This window comes from Ananas comosus, linkage group 17 (assembly GCF_001540865.1).
Source record: "Ananas comosus cultivar F153 linkage group 17, ASM154086v1, whole genome shotgun sequence".
Classification (NCBI taxonomy): Eukaryota; Viridiplantae; Streptophyta; class Magnoliopsida; order Poales; family Bromeliaceae; genus Ananas; species Ananas comosus.
The window spans coordinates 10,030,487-10,045,385 of NC_033637.1; the positions used below are offsets into that span (position 1 = coordinate 10,030,487).

At 35.4% G+C, this 14,899-nt stretch overlaps 2 protein-coding genes across 3 annotated transcripts; both read right to left on the reverse strand.

Annotated features, from left to right (window-relative positions):
• Positions 215 to 4,129, reverse strand: LOC109723567. 2 transcript variants are annotated; one of them, XM_020251995.1, is made up of 3 exons: positions 3,985 to 4,129; positions 3,657 to 3,834; positions 215 to 1,149 (listed from the first exon to the last, which is right to left on the reverse strand). In XM_020251995.1, exons 2-3 carry the CDS (start codon positions 3,793 to 3,795, stop codon positions 422 to 424), a joined length of 867 nt encoding a protein of 288 aa, XP_020107584.1. In that variant the 5' UTR covers positions 3,796 to 3,834; positions 3,985 to 4,129; the 3' UTR covers positions 215 to 421. The 2 variants fall into 2 exon arrangements, with proteins under 2 accessions (XP_020107584.1, XP_020107583.1); XM_020251994.1 differs by having other exon boundaries at positions 3,657 to 4,129.
• On the reverse strand, positions 6,318 to 11,219 carry LOC109723375 (ubiquitin thioesterase otubain-like). Its single transcript, XM_020251712.1, has 8 exons — positions 10,992 to 11,219; positions 9,069 to 9,113; positions 8,898 to 8,978; positions 8,684 to 8,806; positions 8,253 to 8,305; positions 8,073 to 8,122; positions 7,896 to 7,996; positions 6,318 to 7,010 (listed from the first exon to the last, which is right to left on the reverse strand). The coding sequence occupies exons 1-8, from the start codon at positions 11,181 to 11,183 to the stop codon at positions 6,666 to 6,668; spliced, it is 990 nt and encodes a 329-aa protein (XP_020107301.1). The 5' UTR covers positions 11,184 to 11,219; the 3' UTR covers positions 6,318 to 6,665.

Sequence of the window (14,899 nt, forward strand, 5' to 3'; positions counted from 1 at the left end):
TCACTACCTAGATAAAGATCAATAACTCCGATCTTAAATTGAAGGATCCGATCATTCATGTTTAGAATGTCGTTCGATTTTGATCGTTCATTTTGAACCCGCTTGCTGAACTAGGAAGTCGAATTCATGCTTTCATCGAGAAAAACCAAATAAAAATGGATGCACAGCTTTCTTCACTTGTGGAAATGAAAAAAGAACTCAAAGCTATTAAATAACTACTACAATTTCTCAACTAGTAAAGCACATATCATGCAAGGGAAATGTTAGCAAAACCGTGTAAGGAGATGATAAAACAACAACTCTGCGTCTCTTTCTAGTTAAGATAGCAAAAAAATGTAGGCGAAAAAGTTAACGACCTTCACGATGAAGACCTCGCAAAATTTACAAAAGAGAAAAGGGCAAAAGGATAAGGATAGAGAGCTTAAACTCTAAGACCACAGATCATTATAACAGCACATATGATGCAATCCATAAAGAAGGATCTCATGGCCTTTTGGAAAACCAACCCAACCTCCAAGGTTCTTCCGATGCTGTCTGCCGAACCGTTATCATTGTTTCTAGCCCTCGTTTTCTCCTCCTTTTGATCATTACTTTTAATTACCATCAACCGACCGAGAACAATGGACGCATCAGTGAGTAAGACGAGTAAAAGCGGCCTAGAACATATCATACCTCTAAAAAGTCCACCGCTGATATTATACTGATGGTTTGACAGGATCACCAAAAAGGCTATGGCGACGGCCAAAAGCAAACGGATGTTTTCAGAAGCTGAAATGGAATGGCTTATTCTACTCCATGTGAAAATGGAGTGATTCTTTGAATGGGCGACTGAAGGAGTAAGAGCTGTTCCAGGAAGTCGTCGATCAGGTTGGCTGTGAGCCATTGAAGAGGTACGCACTTCTTTGTCATTGATGATGTTCAGCCTGTTGAGTGAAGAGCTGGTAGTAGCGTCAAGTGTGGGAGCATCATTTTTTATCCCATGTTTCATGATTTCATCATTTAAATGAGGTTCAGGGGTTTGATCCGTTTGCTCGGATTTCTCAGAGATATCTCCAGTATCAACAACCCCTTGATATGCTTCATCTTCCTTATTTTTCCATTGCTCGGCAGCCTCAATTACAGGAGTACCGTTCTCACTAAGCGAAGCAACTGGAACATAGCAAAGGGATCAATAATCCGTAGAGAGAGTCTGAAATCAAGACATAATTGTGATAATTTGTCTGAAAAACAAATACACGTAAAATAATTAAAAAGATTGCCTGGGATAACGAATAGACAGGTCACAGTATCACAAGTTCCCACCTAGTAACATAATCAACAAAAGAATTAGGTGCATGGGCTTACTTTGCCATGGCTTCTGGAATAACTTTTTTGCTCTAATAGTAGCCACTGGATATTCAACAAATGAAAAGTCTTGAGCATTTTCTGTCCAGAAAGCTAAATTGAGCTTTTCGGGCTCCAAAAGTAATAGTGCCTATTTGAACCTTCTATTTCTGCAACAGAGAGAAGCTATTGGGTAATTTTAACAAAAATGGTATTACTGTGTCTTCTAAGGTTCCCTTTTGCAAGCATAATGACTTACGTAAGGTGAAAAAACACGATGGGAAAATATTCTATTTTGTTTCCCTGAAAAATATCATATTGTGTAGATCACAATGATTTGACTAAGATATAATTTCTGCCGTCTAACTGGAAAACCAAAAATCATACTTCCATATATACTTTTGCCCTAAGAGCTCTACTTAAAGCCTCAAAACAGCACTTCAACAAGACCAATAGTATGTGCTAGTCAACAACCAATTATCCATCAATGAAGTAGCAAATAATCCAGCCAATCTTAGCTTACTTGAATCTTATTTCACTAATAACATTCAACAATAATCTGAGGCGTATTAAACAGCCTTCGAAAATAAGCCTGGTTTTCTTATTTTTTCCCTTTATTTCAATGTCAGCAGAGAACCAAAATTTGGAATTTCTGCTGTATTTATCATCATGATGCAATGTATATTAAGGGAAGAAAAGAAAGACAACTAAAATTGAAAGAGAACAAAAAAGAATAGATGAGAGAACAAGGGCAAAGAAGGAGATGTGGAAGGATAATGTCGGGTAAAGAAAGTGATCAATTAAAAGCAATCGGAAAGTGGAAAAGCAAATCCTTTTCTAACTGCCTGATGTGGAAAATTTAAAGAAAAACAAAAAGAATTTTACACAGATTGTCAAAATTCAGGAAAAGTAAATGAGTATCATCCAGATTGTTTATTAGGTTATAATTTGGACTTGAGTAGAGGAAAACCGTCAGAACAGAATTTGTATCCGATATAATAGTTGAATGACAGGGCATAGTTACAGTATCAAAACTTATTTATGAAATAACTTTTAAGTACAGGTGCATCAGAAACTAATTTCTAGTAGTACCAATGACTTGAAACAATTGAACTTCACATATATCAATCAGCCTATACTCTCAGTTAATTCTAGAGTTCACTATATGCACTATCTTCCAAGGATCATCTTCTCCTATTTTAGGCAAGATTCACTGTTGTCGTCGTTATCATTTTCTTTTCCTTTATCCTTTTAGAAAAGAGAAGAATTTTGTTAAACTAAGGGTTATAGTGCCTTTTCTCACAATTTCTTCTAATTCCTGGCTAAAATGTCCCCTCTCTCTTTGAACACTTTCTAACTAAATGAAATAAATCCTGAGGCACTACATGATCTTTGTACCAATGATGAGACAACCAAAACTGGTTTTCATGCAAATAATTCTTTATAAATGAAACAGCAAATGTTTATCGAATACAACCATTCTCATTTTATCTTTTCTCAGTTCCCTGAGGCCCTGTTTGGATGCATGAATATCTTGTTTGGTATGTCTTCATGGTTTACTTAAGAAGTTTGTACATTTGGTAGATAAGAAGTATGATGAAAGTCTATAATTAGATACTATATTCCGCCTTCAAGCCTTTTTTGGGGGATAAGATAAGTTACCTCATAGATGAGATATGCTATCATACCAAATCATGGATATCAAAATCTTTCAAGAAGCAAAAATCAAACTTCTTTTTTACAATCATACTAGAATATTTTTGCACCGAATAAGTTATCCTTGAATAACTTATTCCAACTTACACACATGGCCTAAATGTCCACCTCAAGATTATACTCTCTGGTTCACTTTTGGCTTGTTTGGATGCATGAATATCTTGTTCAACACATATCTTTTATTTATTCAATCCTACAATAGCAATAGTATATTCGGCCTCCAAGTCATTTTCCTAGGACAAGATAACTCATTGCAATTAACAACTTTTGAAAGTACTTTTTCCTATTGCAAGAAAATTACGTGCTGCCGACAGTTTAGAGAACTTAAACTGCAGGCCGGATGATTGATAGAAATAAATTGATTGTTTAGATAACGAATTTCAGTTCCAAAATTCTCGTGGGAGTTGGACTATCTTCCTAATCCTAACTAAAATTAGATGGCAGCACATGAAATTACAGCGAAAAAAAATCACTAAAATTGAAAACATCATCATAGGTTCTCCTTGGCGATCTATGCTCAAATGCCCCCAAAGACTCCAGAATTTCTTCCAGATTGATCCGATCGTAAAATTTAGGCAAGATATATTGGAGAGAAAAGAAACGGTGAGTATATCTACCGGTGGTGGTTTTGGGACCGCGTTCTACTTCGTCTTCTGGCTTGGGCGGCAGGGATGGGGATTCGCCGGTGATGAACGCGAGGCGGTTGGATCCCCGCTCCAAGATCCGACGCCGGCGAGCATCCCGAGCGCTCTCCATCGCCCTTACCCCAAACTCTTCCTCCCAAACGCCCTAAATCTAGGCTCACAAAATCGAACCCAAAGCGACACAAATCAATCAGCCAATCTACCGAGATCAAGCACCGGAGAAACTCGGAATCGCCGAGGATTAAATCGAAACTATCGACAACAAGGCTCTTAGATCTCGCCAAGGATCAGTCAATCACACCTTCCGATTCCGATTCCGATTCCGATTCCGATGCCTATCGATCTGATCAGAGGCTTCTTTCCCAGGTGTTTCTAGGGTTTCGAGAACGAGAGAGCGAGAGAGAGAGAGAGAGAGAGAGAGAGAGAAGAGAGGCGGGGGAAGGGAGAGAGTGGAAGAGAGGCGGGGGAAGGGAGAGAGTGGAGGAGCGCGCATCAAAAATTCACCGATTATTCGAGTACGCGATTTATACGAAAATTACACGTTAACCGATTAATAATTCGGATAAAAAATTCGGCAATTAAACTAAACTTTTTTTTTATAGATTTAGCAAACATAGTTATAAATTCTTAATAAGAATATAAGAAGAGAGCTAGAAAATAAAGTTGATTAAATAAAAAAAATAATAACAAATTTTATTGTCGTCTCCATCTTCATTTTTTCGTGATTCATATATTTTAAAAGTTCATGAAATTTTGCAATAATTCATAAATAATTCATAAATAATCCAGCAATAATTTGACAATAATTTAGCAATAATTCGGAAAGAAATTTTATCTTAAAAAATCATGCGTTTTTTTGGCCGAATAGTTCGGCATACGCGAATTATCCACGAATAGTAAATTTAACCAAAAAATTCGATATTTTGGAAATAAATCGTATAGGGACCGTTTTATTCGGATTTGTAATAATTCGCAAATTAACTAACTATGGTATAGAGGCTGATTACTTTGCAAAACCCAAATCCGGCCCGATAAGAAATCAACATTCGAACTCATACCCGCCCGATCGGGCAATTGAAAAAAAGGGTTTAAAACCAAAATTGTTCCATTCCGAAAAAAATTCAAAAATTCGTATTCGAATAACCAAACTCAACTATTTAATATCCTTAATATAAAATTAAATTTTATATAAATATATATTAATTATAAATAATATTTAAAAATGCATGTTTTATGGTGAAATGCTATTTGTACACCCCATTTTTGGGTGTACATCATACATCCTGACAATTCTAGGATTTAGAAAATCCTTTGAAATTTTAGTATTAGCCAAAAGGGGCTTTTGCTCATTTACCGTTAACTACTATTCAAATTTTGCAAATTTATTTTAAAATTATCAAAATTCCCTTTTAAATCCCAAATCCAGTTAACCATAGTGATTTGAGGAAATTTGAAGAAATTTTGAAATCCAATAAGGGTATTTTGGTCAACCTGAAATATATTAGATATTTTTGAAGTTTTGAAAGATATATTAGATATTACGCCTAATAAAAAAAAAAAGATTGACAAACTAAGATCCTATTGCTGGTATTGGATGAAGGGAGGTATAAGATGTCGACTCTTTTTTGGGGTGTATATCTAACATCGCTTTCCATAGAATTATGAAAAATTCTAAAAATATGCCCTGAACTCTTTTGTTTTATATGTATTGAGATTCTAAATTTTTACTTCATTTGAATTGACTTATTATAGTCGATTGAATTACACATTTTATTAAATCCAACGAAATGTCAATATTTTTAGCAGTTCAGCCAGTAGCTTATAATGTTAGTAATTTCCAAATATTTGAAATAGTACTTCAGTAAAAAATAATCCATGAGTTGAGCATTTAGGGAAAATTGTACAAAGAACCCCTAAACTTCAGCACTTCTGCAAACAGACCCCAGAACTTTAAATTTTGGTAATTAGGCCACCTCAAACTTTATCAAATACTTTTACTGACCCCCACCTCCTTGAGCAAAGTTACTAATTAAATAAGTGTTTTCATCACATCTCTTGCATATAATTTTGTAAATTATAGAACTCAAAGAAACATATTTTTTCTCTTCTAGTTATTTTGATAATTAAGACTCAGTAGTGAAGAATAGAGTAAATGTATTTTCCGATTTTATTACTTTTTTTATGTGTTTTTTTTTTCTTTATTACTTTTTTTATGTGTTTGAATGGAAAAAAAAATAGATTTTTTTTTTGTGTTTTAAAATTTGCAAGATTATTTGCAATACGAGCGACCAAAATGGTTGTGTAATTAATAATTTTGATTGGCGATGGTAACCTATTGAACTGTTTAATAAAGTTCGGTAGTCCATTTGCCAAAATTAAAAATTCATACATCTATTTGTAACGATGCTAAAGTTCAAGGGGTCTTTCTACATTTTTCCCTAGAATTTATACTCTATTTCAAAATGGACTACAAACAAAGACATTTTAACTCTATTAAAATAGATAAATGTTGGAAGAGTGTCAACCAAAACAAATAGAAGCTTAAGATCAGATTTCTTTGATCACCAATTGCTCATATTTCTGTCATTTAAACTAAATAAATACTAACCGCAGAAATCAGGCAAAATGACAGAGTTTTTCACTAATTCGGCAATTCAGATGATTTTGTATTGTTCGGCGAAAAACTTGTTCTTCAAAACCAGTTCACTGAACAAGTAGATGCAGGACTAAACATTGCATGCATAGAGAAAGAGAGAGAGAGAGAGGGAGTTGAAAAGTGAATTGACAGTTTGCATGCTTCCACTTCCATTCAAGTTCGAACTACGATTAGTCGGTGTATGTATCTCGTACCTCCGTGACGACAATCTCTTTACAAAGCAGAGCCTGCATTATCAGCTAAACAATCTTCGGCCATTCTCTATCTCACCTGTACGTCTCTCCCGGAGTATACAATATCCTCAACTTGAACAGGAGAAAAAGGGTTCAACGATCCAGGCCCCAGTAGCTGATCAATTCATCTGGAATAGGATAGCCGCAGCAGGTGACTTCTGGAAAGGGATAGAGGATATCGTAGCAGTTGTCGGGCTTATACAGCAGGGTGATCTCGAATCGGGCCATTGCTCTCTTCCTAGTGGCAGTAGGGCTAGACGCACTACCGCTGCCAGTGTTAGCAGCAGTATAGTAGGGGATGTCTTCTGTGCTCCTCTCTGAAGAACTTGGAGGAGCAGGAGTAAGATCCACAACTCTTATGGGCACGCCCAGTGCTTCAGAGAGAACTGCGGCGTGCACGTGCTTGTTTCCAATTGGGAGAACTTCGCCTGTGCAAAACTGTTTCAGAGACACAAATTACAAACTTGAAAATTAGAGACAGACCGGGTATAGGGAGTAATCAAAAATTTCACAGTTAATTACGAATTCAGTTCCTGAAGTTCGATCCCAAATCACTTATATCCTGGAGAGTTCTAACTTTACAATTTGGTCATAAAGTTTGTTCCGCAACTTTAAAGCAAAATCACTTCAACATTTTTGTCAAAATTTAATCTCCAAAAATTTGTGATCTCAAGCGGACTCTGATGATGATGCCCACATGGTAATGGCATCATACTACATAGGATAGGCTGCACAAAAATGAATCACTAAAATAAAAAATTGGAGGATAGAATGGAAATAAATGGAGTAAGAAAACTATCATTAGCAATTCCTCACTTAAAGATGGCACCCATAACCTGCTTCTCAGATTACTAATGTACAATACCCTCGAGTACTTTCCTAATAAGCTAGCTTAAGGGCAAAATGCACCAATAATCCAGAAGAACCTCTTAACATACTCTCAGTTTGTCCTCAAAGTTTTAATAAATGGGCCCCAAACCTTTGCATTTTGTTGCAATCATACTTCTCCTTTTGATCCTCCCGTCACATTGAACAGAAATATATGACGATCATCTGGCTATTTGCATCAGATTTAACGAAGTTAACTGGAGGAAAAGGAAAAAAATTGCAGTGGAATGCAAATTTTAGGCACCACAAAGTTTTAATTCATACGTCGATTGTTATCTAACAACCAGTCTACTCACAGCAGACTAATCTAACATCTGATTCAAAGCATTTTGATTCACGAGTTCGAATACAGCATGCCCCATAAAATTAGAAAACACTCCATATTTACTGAGTTCAGGCCAAAGAAAAAAAAAGAAATAAAGAGATGCAGCTAACCTCTACTAAGTTACTGTATTTTTCGCCTAGAACAACTTCCGGATAAGCGGTTCTCCACATGTGAACCTCGATAGCAGTGATCAGCCTGATTAAGAGAACAACTGGCAAACAAACTAAATTAGAAAATATAAAATTATGACAACATAACAGGAAAAAAGCAAATAGTTCATTTCTCACTCGTCACTGCAGAACCTTCGCATTGGAATTTCGCTAAAAGATTCTGTCGTCTGAAATTACAGGAGGAGCAGCAAATTGGTTCTTCCTTATGCATGAAGATTCAACTGAAAATAAATTATAGAAGGGTATGCACAGTGTAATGCACCACATCGTGCACACGTGTCCTGTCTGAGCTACTACCTTTCCGCACTTCTCTTCCCTTTTGAATAAGTTGATAGCAATATGCGGAAATCCTGAAAGTGGTGATAATGACAATAAAATTGAAGGACGAAGAAAAGCCGATGGGGTGGAGAGAAGAAAAAGGATGCTTCTAGTATAGTACGAGGCCTCTTCTGTTTTCCTTTTTTTTCCGCTAGTTTAATCCTATGAATTCAATAGCATTAATCTAGGAAGCATGCTTCTATTCTTTTTTAATAAACTCACAACAAAAGCTAGCTTTTCTTTTATTTCAATAATACACCAAGTTAACATATACTGGGATCATCTTCTGAACTAAACCAACTCACATTATAACGAGTAAAATTAAAAACATAGATATGATACAACAATAAAAAAGGGGGATTAATGAAACGTCGACACATTTAAGAAAATGAGAGAAATAAGCAGCATACTTCAAAGAAATCGCGGAAGTGCAGAACATTTCCTGCTAGAACTGTGTTTCTTTTTGCATATTTTCTAAGAATTGCAAGCATACGATCAACCTCGCGCCTATCTTGTGTTTCAAAAATGTGTTCCTGCTTCCAGAATTTACAAGCAACTAGATTAAGGCCACAAATATTTTACGGAAGTATCAGGATACAAAAATGCAGAGAATAACCGAATCACCATGTATGAGAACACAAAGCTCCGATAAAAGCAGTCTCTATGTTTGCGTGTTTCTCTGACGGAATAGAACTCCTCCAGAAGCTGGCTTATAAAAACTCAGGTACTTAATCATGGTGAAACTAATCATGAAACTTTAAAAAGGAGTTGTGCAGCAACATCGACTTCCTGAACCTCGGGATTATCCTGAGCAATCAAACTGCCAGCCAGCAGCGGTCTCTGCAGCATAAAGATTCAATCACTACTCAATATAAAAGTTAGGCAGATTTAGGTCAGTTACATGATGGTATCAGAAGTTCCATCCCAGTTCATAAATTGATGTGGATATCACCCATTGTTTGAGTAAAGGTTTTAAATCGAATTATGAATTCACCTCTGTTCCTATACAGTCAAGAGAAATCATATACCCACCTCTGTATGATCATCAAATAATCCTATCTCTAGATAACCTGCGATAAGTTGACACACTATATCCACTACACATAATGGCGTAGAACGGTAGAAGAATTAAATAAAAAACTGATGAAAATTCAACACAGTTCAATCATGAATCTAACATATAGGTGGCATGATCTCCAATGCGTAGAAACTAAATATTAGTGGATTCTGAAGAAATTATGAAATCACTTGTGAGTTTGTAATGGCCGAACTCGCTGGAACCTGTCGATGATGACAATGCTCTAAGATGATGATGGCAGTGAGGATGATGGGTGATTGGATAGTCAGGGGAATTGAGGAGAGAATTGGGGAGGAGAAGCAGGAGAATTGGAGTAGTAGTAATTTTTATATTCTTTTTCATATTATAATTTTTCTATTTACAACTCTATATACTCTCTTATATAGTACCAAAATATAAATATGGTAATATACTAGATAAAACTGTAGAGTGCAACAATTAGTAGTGACTTTGGGCCTCGCACAGTGTAAGCTTGTTGGGTCACTGGACTGGCGTTATGTGCTCCTCCATTGGGAGGAACTTCAACTCAGGTCTCTTTCTAATGCCGCACGTGCCAGGGCCTGTCCGATGTGTCGTTTAGATGGGGTATTTCCCGACCACCCAATCCGCAATGTCTAGAATATAATACTTCTGCCATCCATAGATCCTGTCGGCAAGGCTTGTTGCTCCATCCTCCTTCTATTGTAACCCTAGCTTATGTATTTCTCCATCTTATCTTCGATCATCGCCATGCCCCTCCTGGCCGCCTGATCGTTCTCAATCCCCTTGGGCTCTTGACCCTCCACGGATAAGGCCAAGGCTTTTGCTCTCTACTATTTATTGTTGTAGAACAACTATCTACTCTACTCAACTTCTTCTCTCTTCTTTATTTCTCAGGTGTTACAAAGTTTTAGATTTTATTTTAGGAACTCATATCTTTAGACTCATTTAAATGTGAAAAGCACTTCAAGAATCCAAATCAGAAAGGTCAAAGAGATTAATAAAATAATGAAACAAGCACAAGGAAAGGTCAAAATCAAACACTCAGAGCACAACGAATCAAAACGAAAAGTGTGGGTTGAGAAGCAGCCATTTAGATACTAAACACTGAAATATAGGGTGATTTTACCCATTTTTCCATAAAAGATTTCACTAAAATCATTCATTCTTCTCCATCTCTTTTAAATATTTATGATGTTTTTTTTCTTGATGATTCATCACGAGATGGCCAAGTTTAAAGATAAGCAAGACTTAGATGCAAAGTAGATGAGAATTCAATTCAATTCAATTCAATTCAATTCAATTCAATTCAGAACACTTTAGATCGTTTCAGGTGTTAGAATTATTCTAGTAATTCGAACCTTAATACCCATTTAAATCCAACAATCACTTCAATATCACATCAAGAACCCTATAATAAGGCATCATGATCGAACACAAACAAGGTATCAAGATCAAACACTAGAAACCACATCAGAGCCACATCAAGACAGTTTGAGTCGAATGTTAGATTTTGAATTCAAATCTTAACACATCAAGAAACCTACAATGAGGCACAAGATCGAACATGAAACAAGGGATCGAAATGGAAACCCTAGGAACCACATCAAATCCACATGAAGAACCCTAAAAATCGGATCGAGATAGGAGATCGAGAGTACCTTTTCCCCGGAGAGGACGACCCTGAGCGAGCCACGCGGCGCCGTCCTCCTCAGCGCGATCTCCGTTTGGACAAGCTGGTACGAGATTTGGGCCTCCGTGTCAACCGCATCATCCTCCTCCTCCCCCGTCCCCGCCCCCACCTCATCGTCGTCGCTTCCCTCGTGGTTTCGCTTACTCCACCAAACCCCCATTGTTGATCGTCTCCTCGAGCTCTCCGAGATCGGAAATGGAAAGGGTTGCTTTTCTACGCGAGGGAAACGGGATGTGTTATGGGTATTTATAGGGTTAGGAGGGCGGAGCGTAACGGTATCGGCCGGAGCGTAACGGAATGTGGGAGAGAGGCGTGGCACGTGATGACGTGGAGGATGTTTCCGTTTCATTCGGTTAAAATGTAAAAGTGCAGGGAGACCCCTTGAGTATAGCATATTTTGAAAGGACTCCGTCTTTAATTTCTTAATTACAGATTTTGGATCAGCACTCTTTTAATTTTTTAATTTAATAACCTGAATTCATGGTCTACCCATACATTTACTCTTGAAAGGAAATGTTTATAAGATATGTCAAATTATATTTTTCAAGTAGTTGCATACAAAAAAGCAGTATATATAAAAGTTTAAGAATTTTCTTCTTGAAGAATTTAAACTGAATGTAAAGTTCAAAGATCAAGTCGCAACTCGAAAATTGTTGAAATATTTGCAAACTCGTATATATTAATATATGTCACCATAGTAATATCACATAAGAACAGCATTTTAAGAAACGATAATTAAAGATGAATGTAACTTATGTTTATAAGGCACGTGCAATTTTCCACTATTCGAACTATAACCTAAATTACTTCAAACACTTTGCAAGGTATCTCTCACCTTCATCGCAACCATCACTATCTACAAGGCAAACCTGACATTGTCAGCTCAACTATCATCAGTCATTGGTTGTCTCATTTATTCCATACTCTTTCTTTCTCTCTAAGGTATCGTTTGGTTCAGGTATAAGCAAAAAAGACTATCCCAGGAATAGATATAAATTAAGATATAATCGGAGATTAGATCAATTTCGCGTTTGGGATAAAAAAAATAGCGTTTGGTTGAGGTTAGAAATATAAGACGATAGCTTTAGTTTAGTTAATTTCTGCTGTTTAATTGCGAATTTCGCATTTCGAAAAAACTGTATTAAACGACGTTTCGTTTTTTCTGAAAAATTCGAAAAAAATCGCCGTTTTTTGTCGAAATAATAATCATTTCGCGAAGTTGTTCGCAATCCGCCGAACAATTGCCCCAAAAAGTCGGTGCTAGCGATTCGCCACTACAACAAAAATGGTCTATAGCGACACTTTTAAATGTATGTACATGTCAAAAATTGCTGCTAGATAAAATTACCGAGCACTTTAAAAGTGTTGCATGATGTGGGTCGCTAGGTTATATAGTGCAGTTAAGAGCTGTCGCTATAAACCTAAAAGATGTCGTAATTTACCCACATATTTAAAGCATTTTAGCAACCGTCGAACTATCTCTGTTGCTGCGAGATGGCAGGCACTAGAAAAGCCTCTTCGTCTAAATTTCAGTGATTGAGTGAAGAGAGACAGAAAGCAGGTAATTGATTTTCTTATTTTTTTTTTTTCTGTTTGTAATCGCTGTCAAATGCGACTGGCTGTGGGTTGAGTAGAGTAATCTTTTATTTTGGTTGATTGGGCTCTATTTTAGGCATTGTAGATTGTTTTTTAAGTTTAGATGAATTGGACACTTCTCAAAGGTGTCTCAAACAGGCCCTAACCTAATTCTGGTGTACGTGGCGAGAGTCGGTCGACCGCAGGCTACTTGCGTCGCCGCTCTGTCGCCGAACTCGTTCCATGTCGTTTCGTCGGCCGTCCTTCTTCTTCGCCTCCCTGCCGGCGCCGCGGAGTAAAGGCCGTGGCGGCGATCCCCGTCTCTTCCGAGGCATCGGCGGAAACCATGATGAAATGGAAAGGAAAATTGCGGCGGAGAAACCATGGATGGAAGGGAAAGGGGAATGCGGCGCGTTCAGTCGATAGTAATCGTGCAGTCCACAGGCCCAAATAGTGGCATAGTGGCGCCGCGTAAGAGGCATTAAGTCATTTATATATATATATTTACTATATATAATTAATTTTATTTTTAGATAAAAAATATTATAAGTATATTTTATATAAAGTTTTAATATTCTATTAATATTTTTAAATATAAAACTCTTATATATATTATAATATATGTTTATGATTAGTTTAAATATTTAATCTAATATAAAATTATAATATAAATATATATTATTAGATTATTATTATACTATTTATTGATATAGCCGAATTTTGATTCCGAATTTTTTAATTGTGTGAACGTATGAATATCGTATAAATTACGTTCCGTAATTAATATTGTCGAATCCGTTTTACCGGATTTTTACAAATTTAAAATTAAAGACGAATTTTATTTCAGAATTATAATCCGTAACCGATTTTTGCGAATCCGAATTAACTAACTATGCACCATAGTTAGTGGAGTTTATAAATAAGAAATTAATAATATTACCCTTTATTATATTTGAATTTAATTTTTAAATTTTTAAATTTATATTTTTAAATTTAAAATTTAACTTTAAATTTCAATTTGAAATTAAATTTAAATTAAAATCTCAAATTTTAAATTCAAAAATTTAAATGTCAAACAATAAATTTAAGATCAAATTTAAATTTAAAAATATAAAATGTCACATTTTAAATTTCAAAAATTTAAAATATCAAATTTAAATTTAAATTTAAAATTTTAAACTTTAATTGAGATTACAAATTTTAAATTTTAATTTTTTAAATTTTAAATTTTAAATTAAGAATAGGGGGGGAGCAATTAATAAAAATAATTTATTATAATAAATTTATAAATTTTTAAAATCCGCTCCTACCTCTACTTAAACTTAAATTTAATAAAAAGAATTTATTATAATATTTAAAAATAATTTATTATAAAATTTAAATATAAATAATATGTATTAATATAGTACAATTAATAATTTTATAATAAAAATATTATAATTTTATATTAACATATTATATTTATATAATTTAATTTTAATTCAATTTATAATTTTAATTAAACTTTAAATTAAGTATTGGAATAGCACTATTCCACCAAAATGATGGAATAGCAAATTCCTTACTATTCCGGAATAACCGGAGGTAGCAAGGTTTGACCGGGATAAAAATATCCCAATAAAACATCACTCCGTTTGGTGGAATAGTGGAAATAACTTTCGTTATCCCCGCTTATCCTCCGAACCAAACGGGACCTAAGAGTAGACTTCAAACACAACAATTTATTCGACTCATTCCTAACTTAAAACAGAAATGTTCTCAAACCACAGCAAGTCATTACATCCAAAGCAGGATAGAGGATGTGACTATTCTCAGCAACAGAATAACTAGCAAACAAGTCCGTCGACGAGCTTTCTAGTTGTGAGAAGGCTAACACCACCCTTCAACTACGGTTGGAGTGGTTGTTTGTAAAGAAAGAATTAAGAATTGGATTTTCATTCCTAACAAGTTTGATATTTGCAATGTGATGATCCAACATATTATTTCAAAACCCTAACTTTTTCCTACATAAAATTCTTTTGTTCTATTTGGTGTTCTTGTGCCTGAGTCTAGAAGGCTCTACGGTCTATACGGATTGCAATGAGCCAGTTAGCTTATTCGGAATTGATCTAAGCCAATTATTGCATTGTATTAAATTAGACCAAGCTGTTTACAACTATAATGGCTTGATTGAGACTAAGTCAAGCCACCCTTTGTGGTGAATACCGTTTATATGCTTTTCTCGTCATTCCATAACTTTGCAAGTGGGGGAGTTAGTGGAGTGGAAATAGTGTAAATCAAAGATGGCGAATGATTCACCAC